The 18746-nt window shown below is 44.6% G+C and overlaps 1 protein-coding gene across 1 annotated transcript; it reads left to right on the top strand.

The window, feature by feature from the left end:
* Positions 1 to 64: 64 nt before the first annotated feature.
* On the top strand, positions 65 to 16793 carry dhx16 (DEAH (Asp-Glu-Ala-His) box polypeptide 16). The gene is made up of 21 exons (XM_070966632.1): positions 65 to 350; positions 903 to 1105; positions 1265 to 1503; positions 1700 to 1880; positions 1964 to 2020; positions 2200 to 2454; positions 2551 to 2784; positions 3215 to 3406; positions 3820 to 3930; positions 4163 to 4278; positions 5138 to 5348; positions 5512 to 5610; positions 7076 to 7228; positions 8240 to 8380; positions 8655 to 8817; positions 8959 to 9077; positions 10877 to 10944; positions 11041 to 11203; positions 11914 to 12075; positions 14686 to 14859; positions 15138 to 16793. The coding sequence occupies exons 1-21, from the start codon at positions 344 to 346 to the stop codon at positions 15264 to 15266; spliced, it is 3177 nt and encodes a 1058-aa protein (XP_070822733.1). The 5' UTR covers positions 65 to 343; the 3' UTR covers positions 15267 to 16793.
* Positions 16794 to 18746: the final 1953 nt, after the last annotated feature.

Consider the following 18746-nt stretch of genomic DNA (forward strand, 5'->3'; position numbering starts at 1 on the left):
GCCGCATGGTGGCAGTAAGCGCCGCAGCCTCGAGTGCAGCTCACCTCTTCTTCGATAATTTCATATGACGCGTTTCCGCTTTCGACTTCGGCGTGCTTTCTAGCTAACGGAACAAACGTGTATTATAGCTACTTTTGTGGTGTTTTTTCGAAAAATACTAGCGCAGATAAATATTTTCACATGACTACGGAGGGATGGACGTGTCCATTAAGTGTCCTCACTGGAAACCTGAGCTACAGCTGAGCTAGCAACTTATTTGTAACTGTAGTTAGCTGAGTTAGCTAGCTAGCTAACGCACAGTCTGCTATCTCCACCATAACAACAACGTTGTTTGAGCGGTTTTATGAGCGGTAAGTGAAGTTGATGAGGAACTTTTGTGTCAACGGAAGTGTACTCGCGTTTTTCCTCAGAATATAACGATCTGAAGTAAGACAAAAATCTAATACAAATTAGAAATATTCGCAAAACTTTTAACATATAGCCATTATTCACTCAGTGGCCACATTATAAGGTACACCTGTACAGTCTAATCCAATACAAATGTTCTGCCACGAAGTCTGCTTTTATGATGCCTAAAATGTTCACTTTCATCGAAGCATTATTTCAATTACATGTTTTAGCATTGAGATTATGGTTAGTGGTGCAGGTTAGGTTAGGTTTTTCTCGTATTATGCCCCTCTTATTTAAGCACATAGGAAGGACAACAAATTAGGAACACCTCACAGTATCATGTAGTCAAGTACAACACCTCCGTTAATTATACCCTTAGGTTTGATTCACTGCAGATTTCAGACAATGGCTGTTTGGTTGCAGTCAGCAGTATGTGCTGCAGTATGTGTGATTTAATGGACACCTGGATTATTGATAACCATGCTCTTGTGTTGTGACTCCCACCCTGACAGGCACCATGGCCAACCTAGAGCAGTGGGTGAACGACCGCCTCCACGACATCCTCGGCTTGAGTGACCGATACGTGTCTCAATTCATGATCGGCACTGCACGGAAAGCATCGAGTTCCCAGGACTTTGTGAATCGTCTGGAACAGACAGGCACGATAGACATTGACCAGAGTGTGATTTCCTTTGCGCAAGAGCTCTATGAAAAGGTATATTTATCACATTCTGTTGTCATTTTCTGTGAAAACTTGCCATAACATATTTACATGAGCTTCAAATGCCTTAAACAGGACAATAGTTGCTTGTATTATCAGTAGTAAAAGTTTTGGAAATGAAACCTCCAACAATCTTTTACCGCTGTGTTATAGATTCCTCGCAAGCAGGTTGTTGAGAAACCATCCCGGGCGATGGAACGGGAAGCCATTGAAATGGACAGGAAGAATCGGACGTACATGTTACTGGAGGACAGCGACAGTGATGGAGACGTTGTACGGGAGAAGCAGAAAGGTAAAAAGAAAAGCAAAGACAAGGACAAAGGAAACAAGAGGAAACACATCAGACAGAAGAAAGAGAGCGAATCGTCAAGTGAGGAAGAAGCACCTAAAAGGTAATCCAGATATTTTCTACTGACTTAATTGTGGTTGTTTTGTTTTTCATTACTTTGTTGTTTGCCTCATATTGTTCGATAGAGGACAGGCTGTTGCGTAGCATTTACTGATAACAGTAAGCACTTAGTGATTAAGCCAAAAAAAAGGTTGAAGGTGTTGTGCAGAAGCTGCAGTTTGATGTTTTTTCAATATCAGGGGTCATTCAAACAAAAGTGACCACAAGTCTCTCGAGAAAGAAGAGGAGGAAGAGGAGGAGTGGGAGAAGGAAGAGAGAGAGCGACAGCAGGACATTGAAGAGAGAGATGCGTTTGCTGAGCGAGTGAAGCAGAGAGACAAAGACAAGACCCGCAACATAACAGAGAGGACGGACAAAAAGGTGGGAGACGTGGGAATTCTTTCAAAGGTGACCCGCTCTGTCATGCAGATAAACACCTTCACCTTTTGGTTGTTTTTCTCCAGGCTTATGAGGAAGCTCAGAAGAGGCTGAAGATGGCTGAAGATGATCAGAAGAATATGGTGGGTGGAAAAAAACCCTCTTATTTTTCACAATCGCATGCAGACTTCCTAAGAACCATACCTCTGGGCGGGAGAATACAGTTTGTTGTGTTGAGCCATAAAGACAGTAAAAACCATTTGCCAGGATCCAAACTGTGCTAAAATTCTCTGATCCTTTATCTTCCTCTTCCTCTCTGTAGTTGCCAGAGTTGAGGAAACGCTCTCGCTGGGAGTATCTAAAGAAGAGAGAGGCAGAGAAGCTCGAGGACCTGGAGGCCGAGATCAAAGACGACGAGTACCTTTTCTCCACAGACGACCTGACTGAGAGGGAGAAAAGAGAGTTGGAATACAAACGCACCCTTCGTGACCTGGCTAAAGATTACAAAAAGGCCGGTGCCAGAGAACAGGAAGAGAGGAAGAACAGGTACTACATGCCGGAAGAGAACAGAAGCAAGGTAGGAACGAGAGATGATGCATACTGACACAATGTGCAGCGACAGTTGCCTCCTGATGTGCTTCTGATGTCCCCCCTCCCTCTTGCCACTGACCAGGAGGTGCCCCAGAGGGACCTGGAGCTGGAGGAAACTCCCATGGAGCTGGGAGGAGAGCAGGGCCGCTGGGAGGAGGAGAGGCTGAAGACGGCCTCCCTCAGCTTCGGGGCCAAGAGGGAGCGAGAACAAGGGATGAGGCATGAGCAGGAGAAGTACCAGCTGATCCTGGAAGAGGACGAGATGATCGACTTTGTCAGCACCGCCATTACGATGAAGGGAACGCGGACGGAAAAGGTGGGGTTCGTCCGGCACGTTCTGCGGCTTTATTAGTATGTGTGCCTCAGTTTTCATTCACCTTCGCAGTGATAAAAACTGATGAAAACACTCTGAGAGGGTCCGTTTGCCACAATATTCAATCTTCAGTCAAACGGTATTTATTTATGAAATGCAGTTTGATTGTCAGATCCTGAATCTGCCATTGAGACTAACGTCGTTTCAAAGGGTAACTCAACTGATATTTTTCTTGGAAAATACTACTGCATATGTTAAAAAAGTAAAAGTTGCCTTTGGTGCTCCAGAGGGAGCTGTTTGAAATGAATTTTTTCGAGTGATGTCACTTATGTCTGCTGGTTGTGGCTGACTACAAGTTTGAAGATTAAAAGTATCTCTGGCTGTAGATTTAGAGAACTAAAGCAGCCTTTTCTTCTGACCCTGTTACGTTCAGGATCAAGAGGCCCCGGCTCTGTCCCAGGCGGAGCTGAACAAACAGTCCATGCAGGAGGTCCGACGCAGCCTGCCCATCTACCCGTACAGAGAGGACCTGCTGACTGCCATCCACGAGCACCAGATCCTGGTCATTGAGGGGGAGACGGGCTCCGGAAAGACCACCCAGATCCCACAGTACCTCTTGGAAGATGTGAGCTTGCATTTTAACCATGTTGTAGTTGCTCACAGAACGGTGAGCAGTATATACAACAAAGTCCCGCTGTAAGGCAGCACGACTGCACAGTACTGAGGAAAAGTTAAGGTTAAAAAGTAATCCAAGTCAATTTAAACAGCTTCATGCCTTTCTGGGTAGTTTCTGCCCCCAAAGACACTCCTATTCTGTCATCTTTACTTGATCCTTTGCTAATTTTGATCACTGGTGGACAAAATTTTAACCAAAGAAAATCAGTGAGACTTGAAGTCTGTGTGTGGGAGTGATGTTTGCTTATAGACAAAGGTAATCAAACCCTCTGCAAACAGAACTGAAATGATCCGCACGACAAGGCAGCACAGGCAGTCAGTGGAGAAATGAATCTGCTCTTCAAGCTGTTGTTCTTCTCTCAGGGCTACACTAAAGGAGGCATGAAGATCGGATGTACACAGCCTCGCAGGGTGGCGGCCATGTCGGTCGCAGCCAGAGTGGCGCAGGAAATGAGCGTCAAGCTTGGGAATGAGGTGAGTTTGGCACACCAGCAAGTCGATCCCATTTCATTGTCACTCTATTACAAACAGTTTTATTAATGATGGGGCTAAAGGAGGCTGTTTAAGATGTGTGCAGCAGTGAATTCTGCATCATACTGCGTCATGTTTTTGTACTGCTGTTGTCTAATATTTAACATCCTTTTGTTTGATGTGGGTAAAAATCCTTGCACCAGAGTTTTCTTATTAACTTTATTTCCTAATCCAGGTGGGTTATAGTATTCGTTTTGAGGACTGCACTTCAGAGAGGACAGTGCTCAAGTACATGACAGACGGCATGCTGCTGCGAGAGTTTCTCACCGAGCCCGACCTGGCCAGCTACAGGTAGAGCTTTAACCTGCTACTGCTGTACGCAGTTAATCCACGGGTTATGTTTTCATTTCAGCATTTATTTTTGCAAACAGAAATTTGTCACGTGTTTATATGTTTTTGTGTGAATTTCTTCAGATTTGGCACAAACGTTCACTTGGACTCACGGATGAACGATTAGATTTCGTTGCGCAGAGGTCACTGTGCTGCCAGACACAACACATTTTTGGTCGCAACTTAAGAATTCGTGCTGTAATTATGACAACATTTCACACAAATGTCTTAAAAATTAACAAGTGATGACAGTTCATAGCCAGAAGGCCAAAGGTCAGTTTCACTGTGACAGCTTAATGTTCAACACTTCGCTGTGACATAATCAACACCGTCGCTCAGGAACAGAAGAGCAGACTGTGACCATATTTCACATTTGGTCATTTTCGCTTCTTAGTAGCAACATTTATATTTGTAATCCACCTCAAGATCATTGGTTCTGCTGATATTGAGCTTCAGGTGAGTGTTGTTGCACCATGTGATGAAGCTTTCTATCAATCCTAAAAAATAATCTCTAAGTGAAGACAGCGGGTTTCTCCCTGGAAATTGTTCACTGGAATCTTAGTGAGAATTTCCATTTACCCAAAACACTTACTGCCTGTTATTAAACTCCTTCGAAGCCTTCACTGCATGTATTATGAGTCTGGACAGACGTGGATGTAAACTGGACATGACTGGCTGCAGAGGCACAGAACCACCAGGCAGTAAATATAGTATTTACACTTTCCATCTGCTGCCTGAGCTCTCGCTCCTCTGGTCATTTGTTGCCCATAGACTCCCCACTGGCCCTCTCAGCAGTGTGTTGTGCTCTCCCTCCCTCCAGTGTGATCATCATAGACGAGGCCCACGAGCGAACGCTCCACACAGACATCCTGTTTGGTCTGATTAAAGACATCGCCCGCTTCAGACCGGACCTGAAGGTGCTGGTGGCGAGCGCCACTCTGGACACAGAGCGCTTCTCCTGCTTCTTTGACGACGCTCCTGTCTTCAGGATCCCTGGCAGGAGGTTCCCCGTCGATATCTTCTACACTAAAGTAAGAACAAGCATGTTATTTGAACGCTTAATACGGCGTGCCTTACCTTTTTTTTTAAATAGTCTGTGAATTCTTTGGTTGACGGCTGCTTCTTGGTGGCAGAAGGACAGCGATATAACACTGAGCGCTGTTCTGTTGATGTTCTGTGTGTCGTGCTGTCAAGGCTCCGGAGGCAGACTACCTGGAAGCTTGTGTGGTGTCGGTGCTGCAGATCCACGTCACTCAGTCTCCTGGAGACATTCTGGTCTTCCTCACTGGACAGGTATTCTTTATAACAAGTGTGGGATTGGATTTTTGTTGATCGGTTCAAAGTTTTGGATCATGTAGAAATGGGAGATTGCGTGTGTTGTCTGTGCAATATCTGCAAATGTTCCAGCGTTTGTATTTATACCACTCAGTTTCTTAGCTTGTAACAACTCTGGAGCCTTTTGTCTGTTCAGTTCAGTTTGTTTAGGCTGACATTTGGTGAGCACGGTCACTCTGATTTTCCCTGGTCCATCAGTCACAGTGGAAGTCCTGCTCTGTTTAATTCAACAGTTCCTCATTAAACGTGACCTTTTTGACCGTAACGTTACAATAGATAACTCCTTTTTCGTATTCAGTCTCCGTGAGCGCTTTGTGACACCAGATAAGATAAACACAGCAGTGTCAGCAAAGTACAGCGCGACCTGATGTCCATCTCTGAAATATGTGGGTCCATGAAATGCCAAAACTGTCCAATCACAGAGTTACCTGTCAGTCCGTTAGACCTGTTTACACCAGACCAGAACTTAAAGGGGAATCGGAATTAGCTTTATTGGCCCAGTAGGTTTCTAGTTCTCAGTTTCAGGATTACTTTATTGATCCCTGAGGGGAAATTGTTTTTGTAACAGTACGCCATACAAGATAGAATTATAGAATTAGAATGAAATTATATATATATTGTCACAAACCGGGCCAGTTAGTGGCAAAAAAGGGAGTCCACACATGATGTACCAAAATAAAAATGTCATTTATTAGTAAACCATAGAAATGTAAATTAACTTGTAAACCATGAAAATTGAAATTAGGTCAAACGAAACCAAAAAGGTATGCGTATGGATAAATGTAAATCAGTCATGTATGCAATGAGTGTAGGTGCGTGAAATGGGCTGAGTGCAAGTGTTGCATGCAGGAGGAAAACATACCCTGGTCCCACCTGGCAGGTGGGAGCCTGAGACCAGGTTACCAGCCTGGAAGCAGCAAAAGAGAGAGAGAGAGCAGGGTTTGCAAACCCTTTGTACTCTGCTCACAGGTGAGGCCAGTTGGGCTGACGACCTGCCCACCACTGCCAACCAGGAAGAGAAACAGCCAATCAGCAGGCAGAGGGGCAGGCCGTCACAATATATATAAGCAATATAAAAAATATTTCTACTAAGAATATAACAAATATACAACACAATAAAATATACAACAATAAAACAAATATATATACTGAACATTGGATGTACAAAAATGTTACTTAAACACGTAGTTCCAATCACAATATTTTGGAAGATAGAAATAGACATAAAAACTGTGACAAAGCTGAAAGAGGATAGATAAACAGAGCTATTACATACAAGTAGATGGAGAAATAGCAGACGTATGTTAGCTTGTTTCCTTCAGCGCTGTTCACTGAAGAATATAACGACAAAGGGCGAACTCTTATCATTTGTCCGTGTGTGTTGTTTGACCCTTTAACCTCTCTGCCTGCTCGTGTCCTGCAGGAGGAGATCGAAGCGTGCTGCGAGATGCTCCAGGAGAGATGCAGGCGGCTTGGATCGAAGATAGCAGAGCTGCTGGTCCTCCCCATCTACGCCAACCTGCCGTCAGACATGCAGGCGAAGATCTTCAACCCCACCCCGCCTGGAGCCCGTAAGGTGAGACGACGCCCTCAGTCTGTGCAGGAGCTTTTATTGTTTCCTAATAGGCTTCCCCTGTCCATGCTATTGTTCACCAACAGAGGCTGCTGTAGCACAATGACATTTGGTAGAGACTTTGGCTGAATCCCATTTCACCCCTTGGCCCTCCCCCTTGGCCCTACCCCTCCGTTTTGTGCGTTCACGTGGAGGGGTAGGGGTGTCCCAATTCCCATTATGACGGAGGGGTAGGGGGAAGTGGTAGGGCTATGTACCCCTCCAAACAGAGATTTTTCCGAAGCACACTCCAAACGGGGGGGTACGACAGATTTCTCAGAATGCCTTGCAAGACCGGTATTTTCTCCATGAATGAAGTTTTAAAATGTACGAAAACCACTTTATTGTCTATTTTAACGTTGTTTCAATGTGTAGTGGTCATTTTCCTCGTTAAAAAAAAACCCCGAAAAAAATCGATAGTAGTCAAGGCTTCAGTTACGTGGTTACCGTTGCCAGGCTGAATGCCACTAGCGGTGCTCTGTGGGCAGCCCTGATGATAATCTGCAGTGATAACGTTATCAATAATTACTTTGGCAACCTCGCTGCTGGTATTCAGTTACATTGAAAGCGTTGTGGGATACAACATGCAGGAATGTCATACACAAATCGAATGTGACGGTAGCATTAGCTTGTCGCATCTGCCTACGTAAGAGGCAGCGGCGACTACTGATGACGTACGCGATTGTCGAAGGGGTGTCCCAATTCGGAGGGGTTGACTTTCGGCCCTACCCCTTGGCACTCTGTTTCAAGGGGCAAGGGACAAGGGGTAGGGCTAAGGGGTAGGGGTAGAAAAGAGAAATGGGATTCACCCTTTCTATACTTTTATGTAACACTGTTCAACAGACAAAAGCCTTGTTTTGATATTTTTATCACTTTTGTTTAACAGCTGGACTAAACGCTCGTTCTACTTTGTTTGAGCAGTGCTTACTCACTTTATCTCTTGGCGCCGTGCGTTCTTTCTTCTGTCAATCACAGGTTGTGGTGGCTACCAATATAGCAGAAACCTCTCTGACCATTGATGGCATCATCTACGTCATCGACCCAGGCTTCTGCAAACAGAAGAGTTACAACGCCCGCACTGGCATGGAGTCACTCATTGTCACGCCCTGCTCACGGGTAACTGCTCACTGTTTTTCTTAATGTTTAACAAGCAGGATGGCGTCGAAGCAAAGGGAAGGTAAATTTTGTCCTGCAGTGTTGTCAACACACACGATTTCTAAATGCCAAAATTCACTCGCTCGGGTGCATTTGGCAGGTTGTGTTACAGGATAAAAGCGAATGTCCAAATGTGTCTTCTGTTATTGTTAAGCTGCGTGTGTGTGCATTGTTAGCTTCTGTATTGGTTTCTGTATCGGCCAACTCTAGATGTGTGTTTCTGTTTCGCTCTCAGGCTTCAGCCAACCAGAGAGCAGGCCGAGCGGGCAGAGTGGCTGCTGGGAAATGCTTCAGGCTTTACACAGCCTGGGCCTTCAAGCATGAGATGGAGGAGACGACGGTGCCTGAGATTCAGAGGACCAACCTGGGAAATGTAGTCCTGCTGCTGAAGAGTCTGGGTGAGTGGAGGAAGCGCTCTTAAGTGGGATACAATGACTATTAAAGTGACGTTTCATACATTTAGATCATTAAGGTGGAGCAGATTAGATCACTGCCTGGTGGCTGGGACTGTCCAGTCAGCTAATGCTTTTTGCTTGCAGGCATCAATGACCTCATTCACTTTGACTTCATGGACCCACCTCCTCATGAGACTCTGGTCTTGGCGCTGGAGCAGCTGTACGCGCTGGGAGCACTCAACCACATGGGGGAGCTCACCAAGGTACAGGCTCATTTATCCTGTATTTATCAAACCTGCAGTACACTTACAGCAGCTATAATTGATATTTCTGTAATGACAGTGTGGAGACAGTGTGATTATGTGAAAGACCTTGCTCGTAGGGGTGAACGCGCAGAGGATTATCACCTGAATTTGTATCTTTATAGCAAGTTTCAGCTCATTGTTTCAGTCTCACAGCACTGTTTTTGGCCACAGCAGCTGAAAAGCTCTAAAAACTCATTGTACCAGAGAGCATCAAATGGCAGACAGACAGTTCGAGACCAGGTGGTGAAAATAGTGGAGCTTTGAGCAGCTTAAGAGTCAGATATGTCCCTCAGGAGTCCAGCCTTTGTAGACCGCTGGATTAAAATAGGAGCGACTCCTCAGAGGTGACTGAAATGCAGCTGAAACACCTCCTGTGTAGACAGGCCGTTAGATGCATTTATCAAGTTTCCTCTGACTTCCAGCGAGGTTTAAAAGTGATGTCTAAAAGCAGCTGTCAAGGGATCACATGAGGAATCATTTGTACACTCCGAGCAGGAGAAGCATATGCGATTTAACATTTTTAGAATTTCATTGTATTTGTGTGAAACCCCAAATGTCTCCAGTCAGAATTAATAATCTGATATATTTATAATATGGATAAAAAATGGAACAAAGGGAAACCAAACCGTTCGATCATATCAAAAGCAAATAATAAGATAACGCTGGCCAGTCCTGAGTTTTACATAATACTTGAGCTCGTGTTATTCAACACAACCACTGATACCGTGGCCCTTCGCTCCTCTGCCTCTGTACTGAAGTCAGCTGGGATCCAACTTCATGCTTATGTGTTATAAATAAAATCCTAAAAAATGACCGGAATTAGTACTTAATGTTAGTACTAATACTATGTGTGTAACATAAGTAAATTTAAGGCCTGCAACTAATTAACTACTATCTATTAAGTGTCTGAAATGGTGAAAAATGCTATGCTAAAAATGCTTATGTTATAATTTTCCACACCACAAAGGTGAAGTCTAGATTTTGTCTAAACTAGATATTCATTGTTCAGATTCTCATCTCATTTTGCGTAGAAATTATTAAATCGTTGCTGATCAACAGTTCAATTGATTCAACTAAATTCAATCAATCAATTAACTGATTTTAATATTGGATTTAACAGCTAATGTGGGATCTGCTGTTTATATGCAAGGTTTTAGAGTCAAGTAACTTTAACAGTAAATCCGTCGGTAAATAATGTTCAGTTGATCCTGATGCCATTTTATTGTGTTCCTTATAAGCTATTTTCCTTTTTCCAGTGAAACTCCAGTCATTCTGTGAGCTAGACCCGCAAACGTCTGTGAAAAATCAGCAATGTTCCCTCAGTTATTGTCCAGCATGCGCGACAGGCTTATTGTGGATTAATGATTCCCGGTCGAATCAGCTGAGGGTCGTTAGCAAACATCATTTCTATCATAGAGAACAGATGCGTAACCTTTTGCTCTGACATGCACAATCTGTGTCCATCTTCACTCCGATCGTCTGCATATTTGCATGACACGCTGTACATACCTGGCCCTTGTGAGGCTTTGTCATCGTGGCTTCCTTGATCGATAGTGCTGATACGTGGGAGAGATGACTCATCGTGTCTGCAACTTAAAACTTCCATACTGGTCTTGTGAATCAGTGATTATCAAGGATGTGAGCATGTTTTTCACAGGCTGTTTACAGCATTGGTATTTACTCTAGTGCGAACTGTTATTTATGAAATGAATGAAAATCTCCAGTGTTTGAACGTCTTTGTTCTTGTCGGGGTTCAGCTGGGTCGCAGGATGGCTGAGCTGCCGGTGGACCCCATGCTGAGCAAGATGATCCTGGCCTCCGAGCAGTAAGTCTCCAGTCTGATACGGGCATCAGCTGTTGGTTTTCTTGCGCACATCAGTCTCATCCAGGCTTCGTTTTCCCCCTGTCCGCCTGCCTCCAGGTACAAATGTTCCAACGAAGTGTTGACGATAGCGGCCATGCTGTCGGTGAACAACTCCATTTTCTACCGGCCCAAAGACAAAGTGGTGCACGCCGACAACGCCAGGATGAACTTTGTGGTGCCTGGGGGAGACCACCTGGTGCTGCTCAATGTCTACACGCAGGTATAAAGAGCTGAAGATGTTCAGATTGCCAACCGTTGAGTTGATTGCAATCCAGTCCACTGTTGTTAATGTTCCTAACCTCAGTGTGTTTTTAGACTTGAATACAGCATTTATTCATTTACAGTTCTCAAAGGTTTGTGACCCTGTAAATCAAAGCTACGTCAACCTTGTTTTATTTGAATAATTCCTAAAAACGTCAAGTTATACAGTCATGCACAACTTTAGGAAACTGATGCTAGCATGCTAACATTTGCTAATAGCACTGAACAGCTGAGGCTGATGGGAATGTCATTGGTTTTGCATGTATTTGGTTGGAAATGAATGAAAATGAAAATATTGGCCCAGTGATGGTGTTAGAGGAAGAGTCAGAGGAGTTAAGATTCATCCTCTGTGGACATGAACGTGTGTCCAACGTGTAATCTCAGTCCATCCAATAGTTGACATGTTTGACATATTTCAGTGTGTTGTGGTGGTGGACTGACACTGCTATTCTTAGCATGGCTAAAACAAAGATTAGAGGCAAATATGTAGAATATGTTTCTTCTGCTCCTGTTGCACACCTCACAAACCCTCAGATTCATCTGGTGACCCCTCGTGAGGCCCAGACCCACAGACTCACAGCCATGGCCTGTAAAAACCCCAATAGCCCTGAGATGTTGTTCGAACGCAGGTGTTACGCTAACCGCAGTCATGATGTCTTTCTCCCTCAGTGGGTGGAGAGCGGTTACTCCACTCAGTGGTGCTATGAGAACTTCATCCAGTTCCGCTCCATGAGACGAGCCCGCGACGTCCGGGACCAGCTGGAGGGTCTGATGGATCGCATTGAGGTGGAGGTGGTCAGCTCTCAGGGAGACAGCTTGCCCATTCGCAAGGTCAGTGATACTGAGGAAGTCCCCCAGAGTGCTACCACAGCTTCCCGACAAAAACCAGGAGTCTCAGCTTTGGTTCCTGACATTAACAGAGAGGATGGATCATAATTTACTCGTCTTTGTCTGTGGTGTGTCCTGTAAGGGCAGACAGGAACTGTCAATGTGAGGAAATGACATAGCGCCTCCAACAGTAGTGGAAAGCAGGAAAAAAAGGGCTAAACCTGTGCAGACAAGAGCCACTGAAACATCCAAGAACATGGCGAGGATAGCGCCTTTTCTAAATGAAATAAGCAACCCAGGATGCGTTTGAAAATGCAAGCTGAGTTTCACCTTTTAGCCTGCGTGTGTCCATAAAGAGGTGAAAGATTAACCTGTAAATCATCTCTGAACAGAAGCTGTGTGACTAGCCTCCTCGTATCAGGCTCTGTGTGTGCTGCGAACGCACCCCTAAAGCTCTTGAGATAAGCAAGGGCGTTTGTTTTATTAGTTGGGTGACACCTTTTTTCATCACACGCTGCCTCCAGCAGCTGAAAAGGCAAAAGCAATCCTGTCACTTACATGTTGTGTTAGTCTTTGAGTTTTATCCAGAGGAGTGGCATTGTGTGTATTCCATGTCGTAAGCCAGGGGGAGCTGACGTGTCCTTGCTTTCATGCGAACACGAGGAAAGTGACTTAGTCATTGTTTTGAGGCCAGATGACAAATGATGAGTGTGTGATAGATGTCAGCTTTCTGTCAGCTGTATTTCAGTGTCCTGCTGTCCCTGTAAGGATTGCTTTTGTGAGCACGCCCAGCACCACCTGGCCCAGATTACAGCAGGTGTGAACAGTTTGTGTGCATCTGTGAAAACGAGGTTGGAAAAGCAGGTCTGAAAGTTGTATTTGGGTGCTATCTGTTTGCACATCCCACACGAAACCTGCCTTCAGTACGAACCTCCAGATTGATTCCTACCAATAAATTCTCACAAAGCTGAAAAGGCTTTTTTCTAAGCTCCTGAAAAGATGACATTTTGGCGACGCGTGGTTTTCTCTGTATGCTGTAGTCACAGCACTGTTCGCCTCCGTTTGGTTTGTCTTTGATTTTTACAGGACAAAAACACCTCAGAGCTCCTGTCCTGTATCACAGATAAATTCTGCATTAATGAACAAACGGTCCTGTCATGGTGTTTCAGTCATGCACAGCTCTGAGTGGCTCATTGTCTCCACATTATGTCCAACGTCCAGGAGAGGACGCACTTACAGTTTCTTATTTTACCGGCCTTGATTATTAATATTCAATTCAACCCTTTTATTTTGAAATTCAGAGGTCCGTATTAGGTCTTATGGTTCCCATGAGCACCATATTTTCTGTTATTTTCTAAATATTTTTATCTATAATTTGACAGCCATCTAGGGACTGATGAAGAACCCAGTTACTGGTTTAACTTGGTCTTTATGCCACACATCTGTTGCTTTTCCACATTCTCCTATCTCATGCTGTTTTTGTTCAGAGCTGCTGTTGTCACCTTGATTTCCATCCTGCACGGTGATGAATCAGCTCTTTATAAAGCCCCCCCTCATTTGGTTTTCTTACATTTTCTTTTATTTTATCAGAATATTCCTCCGGGGTCCCACAACGTTCACTGTTTCATATGAATAACAAAACATTTAACCAAACAGCAAAATGAATACTACGGCATATATTATGTCAAATATTATGAATCAGGGCCGCGGTGCATCATTTAGTCAGTCGAACCTGCGCAGCTCTTCTGTCTAATGGCAACAGCTGATATTCTTCAGATAAAAAATGGCATAAAATCACCTGCCAGAGCAAACCTTCTCCTAGTGTCTGGTGACCTTCTTCTACTCAAGCGTTTGACCCACGGTCTTTGAGGAGGCGCTGACAGTAGCGGTCTGATCTAGTCTCGTCTCTGTGTTATAGATTGGTTCAACAGTAAAAGGATGCTTTTGTTTGCTCCAGAAGACCGTAAATGTGTATAATCTACATGCCAGGATAAAGGATAAAGCAGCATCCACGTAGATGCCCAAAGGTTTGTAAGAGGAAACCTGTTCAGTCTGCATGTAATGGACAGTAACTGGTGGAGGATGCACCAGTAGACCGAAAATGATTTGTTGTGTCTTCTTTGGATTAATAAGTGAATTCCTTTCACATCATTGCACTAATCTATCCATACAGTAGTGATGAATCCTGGGATCATTTTCAGTGCAACAACAACAACAACAACGACATTATCCGTATTATCCTCTGAAAACTTCATTATAAAAGGTTTCGGAGTATCAGTTTTACAACTGTCTGTGTATCAGAATCAGAAAGCCTTTATTATTCCCCCCGAGGGGAAATCTCGTTTCAGTTACATCCCATCCAAGAAACATAAAAAAGGACAATGACACAAGACTTTCACGGGGGGGGGTTGGGAAGGGGAGGTGTCGCGGCACAGACACATTTGGGCGTCTCGCAGCAACCCTCCATGCTACACAGTGTGAAGAGGTGAGCTCACACATCTCCTGATGCTCCTGAGTCGGTGAAGCTGAATATATCTGATAAACTGGCACCAGGTGAGGATTTGACCTCCATTTCAAGCGTCTTTGACAGTAAGAGTCTCTTCCCTCTCCCAGGCGGTGACGGCGGGATATTTCTATCACACGGCGCGGCTGAGCAAAGGCGGCTACAAGACGGTGAAGCACCAGCAGACGGTCTACGTCCACCCCAACAGCTCTCTGTTCGAGGAGCAGCCCCGCTGGCTCATCTACCACGAGCTGGTCTTCACCACCAAGGAGTTCATGAGACAGGTCTGCCTGCTGGGGATGGGATACAGTAACCTTTGTTGTCTGTTTCTCACAAGCCTGTCTGTTAATGTGGAGGACGATCATTAAACGCAGAAAAGGCTGAAGTGCAAATAACAGTCACACCTGTCATTGAGTCCGGCGTGGAAGCTTCCACAGAATATCTGCTTGCGGGAATGAGACAGCACACTAATGAGGAAGTGTGACCTGTGCGCCTGTACCATATTTAACTGCATCCCTGCCTTTGTAAACACACTGATTAATGTCTCCCTCCCTACACACAGGTGATCGAGATAGAGAGCGGCTGGCTGCTTGAAGTGGCTCCTCACTACTACAAGAGCAAAGAGCTGGAGGACAGCAGCAGTAAGAAGATGCCCCGCAAGCAGGGGAAAACAAAGGAGGAGCTGGGCTGAGGTGGAGACAGAGCCTCAGGGGACCGATGGCAGAAACAAACGCGCCCTTCCTCCTCTCCCAGGACGGTGTGACAGTAGAAAAATGACTTTGAAAGTTTGGAAATTGCATAAAAGAGGAGGAGTGTGGAAAATGTGGCTGATCCAGCCTCTGACGGCGCTCACACAGCATACAACATATTCAATTTGGACCAAGTTTGGCTGCACAAAGAGGCCTGACACGTGCAGCCGAGAGGTGGGTCCAATGAGAAGTGTGTCACAAACGTACCGACCGGCTTAATCATAAACCAGCTGTATCAGCCAGGCCACAACGAGGAAGCTAACGCACATGGATGTGTGTTTCCTGTATCAGCAGCGGCGGACTCACGGGGCAGTTTTTCAGCTCACTGATGAGCTGTCCGTTTGTTTTTCAGGTGCTTTTTTGTTGACTTTTCCTGAATAATGGGGCTTTGCCACATTGAGCTGCACACTGTTCAAGTGTGCAAATGAACAATTACTGGGGAGTCTCCACCAAGCTGAAAAGACTAATGTCCAAATAATGAGACTCCTTGTTTATTTTCATTTGTCTGTGGCAATAAAGTTTTACAACCACTTGTTTTTGCCAGTTAATTTGCAGCTCAGTGATTAGTCATCACAGTATTTACGACCTGCCAAGATTAACTCAGGTGTTTTTCTGGTTTTAACTGCACCAGGAAGGTCACTATTATTCAAAAAGTTATATTTAGACGTGGAATTTGAATAGCCTCCTATCATCCTCTTGTGCTGGTGAAGGCATATTAGGGACTGTGAGTTTGGAGTTTTGGAGTTTGGAGTTTTGTTTAGAAATATTTTACATAGTCTCTCCTGTATAAAAAACAACAACAACAAACCCACCACATTTTTAACATGCATTTTTATAGTTAGAAATACCTGCTGCATGTCAGACTTCAACTTGAAATGCAATACAAAGTAAGTTGCATGAAGTCTCCTCAGTGGCCCTCGTGCACCAACGTGTTTTTATTCCAAGAGCTGACGCATCACTTCGTCTGAGGAAGAGCTGTTTGACAGCCCTGCTGATCTTCAACATGAAGTATTTACCTCCAGTCTGGCCTGAACGTGAATTCTGGTGCCATGAGCTGTCGTCTCAGTCTGGGTGTTTTCTCTGATTCAGAAAGCTCAGATGAAAAGGGAGTAACCAGGATGGAGCAGTGATAGAAGGTTACATTAGGTAGCTGCTTGTTTGGATGGTAAACTCACAGAGAGGCATGAGAGCGGTGGAGGTATGACAGGTATGAGGTGCTGGTATGTGCAGTGTTGACAGTACTTTACATGCTGTGACAGTGGAATTTTACCAACAGCCACTGCTGTTTTTCTTGATTCATATCACAAATATGTCACATAGAGCAAAAATATATTCCTGTGCCTCTGTAGCATGTGATCCTTAATGATACTGATGCTGTATCTGATACTGAACGCTTGGTTGAACAACAAAGGCTGAGAGGTATTAGTCTGAATCTTAAATGTATCTTTCCACATAAAAAATGACCAGACTGATATTTTGTTGAGTTGTGTTGTTACATTAACTCAGATGTTTCCAACTGTTTAAACCCAGGAAAGTAACTTTATTCAAGGTAACAGTGCATTTGTGCAACAGTGCAAAGAGAGGACGGAAGTTGCAGAACGGGACTAAATACGTGTAATGGGACAAAATTTCTGCACGACTCTCATGACAGATTTTTATCAGCAATGGTGGTTGTTTAACGATGATGACAAGCGCTGCCACGATCCCAGGCTTCTTCACGTCTTCACATTATCAAACGCTTAAGTTGTTTTCACTGCACTGAGCAAGAAATGATATACAGTGCAGTCCAGGGCTGAGAAATGCAGTTCCTCAAATGGCCACTTGAGGCTGGCCCCAAAAGAGAGTCAATTCCCATAGACCCCCATATTAAAATGCCCAAGAGAAACAAACATGTTTACAGTCTGGAACAAAAACAGGTTTGCTCTCTGTAGCTAATTTCCCCATTCATGAAACTTGAATAACTCACTTTAAATATATTAAAGCTTAAAGTCATGCAGAATTAGGAGCATGGCTGCTTTGAGTGACTGCTAGGTTTCAGCAACCAGGCTTCAGTCGGCAGAGTCGGGCGCTGCTAATAGCGACAGCTAGAGCCGCTGTCACTGAGCTTCACAATGACTCTTCAGAAACCTGTGGGAGACATCATGAAGGCAATGTCCATGTTTTATACAGTACCATGGTTTAAGGTCTTAAAGCAATTTAACTGGGAGAGCTGCCTGTTGGACCGGGGCTGTCTGTAGACCATACACTCTACTGTGTCATCAAGGGATGCTTAAACAATAGTTTTACACTTTACTTAATGATAATAATTCAAACAATAGCTTTGACAGGGTTTCCCTTTTTTCAATGGGTCGGTAGGTTTCCTGAAAAGCTACCCAGCAGATCAGCGACAGTCACTTGTCAGTCAATCAGACAGCATATGTATTCATCAGATTTCCCTTTTGGAGGCAAGTTCTGCCTCCAGTCTTTGTCAACCAACTGATGTAAACTAGCTTCATTTCTATTGAAATATCAGTGTCGGGACAACCGAGCAACTGTCAAAGCAACTCAAATTACACCATGGCCAGGTGATGCAGGCTAGTTTGACCATTTCCAAGCTATTGCATTGATCGTGTCTTTGTTAATGCTCTACATTTTTAGAAAGTCATGGACTTCGATTCTGTGATGGGATGAACTGCAGTATCAGCCAGTGCCAGTTAAAATGCAAAATCTGAAAAGGGGTTGGCAGCCTGGGTATCCGATATTCATCCATCCATTTTCTATGCTGCTTATCCCTTTCGGGGTCGCGGGGGGGGCCGGAGCCTATCTCGCCTGTCAACGGGCGGGAGGCGGGGTATACCCTGGACCGGTCGCCAGCCGATCGCAGGGCACAAACACACAACCATTCACGCTCACACCTAGGGGCAATTTCGAGTCACCAATCAACCTAATGAGCATGTTTTTGGTCTGTGGGAGGAAGCCGGAGTACCCGGAGAGAACCCACGCATGCACGGGAAGAACATGCAAACTTCACACAGAAAGGCCCGGGAATCGAACCGCCGACCTTTTTGCTGTGAGGCACGAGCACTACCTGCTGCTCCACCGTGCAGCCCCGTATCCGATATTGTAAGATGTAAATTAGTTCCAGTTTCATGTAATGGTTAAAAAGACTGTTCTGTTTATGTTATTTTACTATTCAGACACACAGGAGGTTTTATTGTCACCAGCTGCAGTTTTACACAGTATCAGAATGCCTATGATTAGTGTTCGAGCAGAAGCTTGTCTCATGTTGTCATATTTTATTTACAGCTTGTCAAATGATTCCAAGATCATGATTTTGTAGGCTGTGCACAGACACGTGCACCCATGGCAGCCCTGAAACCACAGAGCACCCCACATAAGAAATCCCAATTTAACCACTGAGTATCAGCACAACGTAGGTTTTC

The sequence above is a fragment of the Chaetodon trifascialis genome, chromosome 7, assembly GCF_039877785.1.
Source record: "Chaetodon trifascialis isolate fChaTrf1 chromosome 7, fChaTrf1.hap1, whole genome shotgun sequence".
In the NCBI taxonomy this organism is placed as follows: Eukaryota; Metazoa; Chordata; class Actinopteri; order Chaetodontiformes; family Chaetodontidae; genus Chaetodon; species Chaetodon trifascialis.

Bases quoted from the DNA above. Each gene is read 5' to 3' on its own strand.
- dhx16 (XM_070966632.1), top strand. The intron at 5,349-5,511 runs GTAAGAACAAGC...CGTGCTGTCAAG, and splicing joins TCGATATCTTCTACACTAAA to GCTCCGGAGGCAGACTACCT. The intron at 8,381-8,654 runs GTAACTGCTCAC...TTTCGCTCTCAG, and splicing joins TTGTCACGCCCTGCTCACGG to GCTTCAGCCAACCAGAGAGC.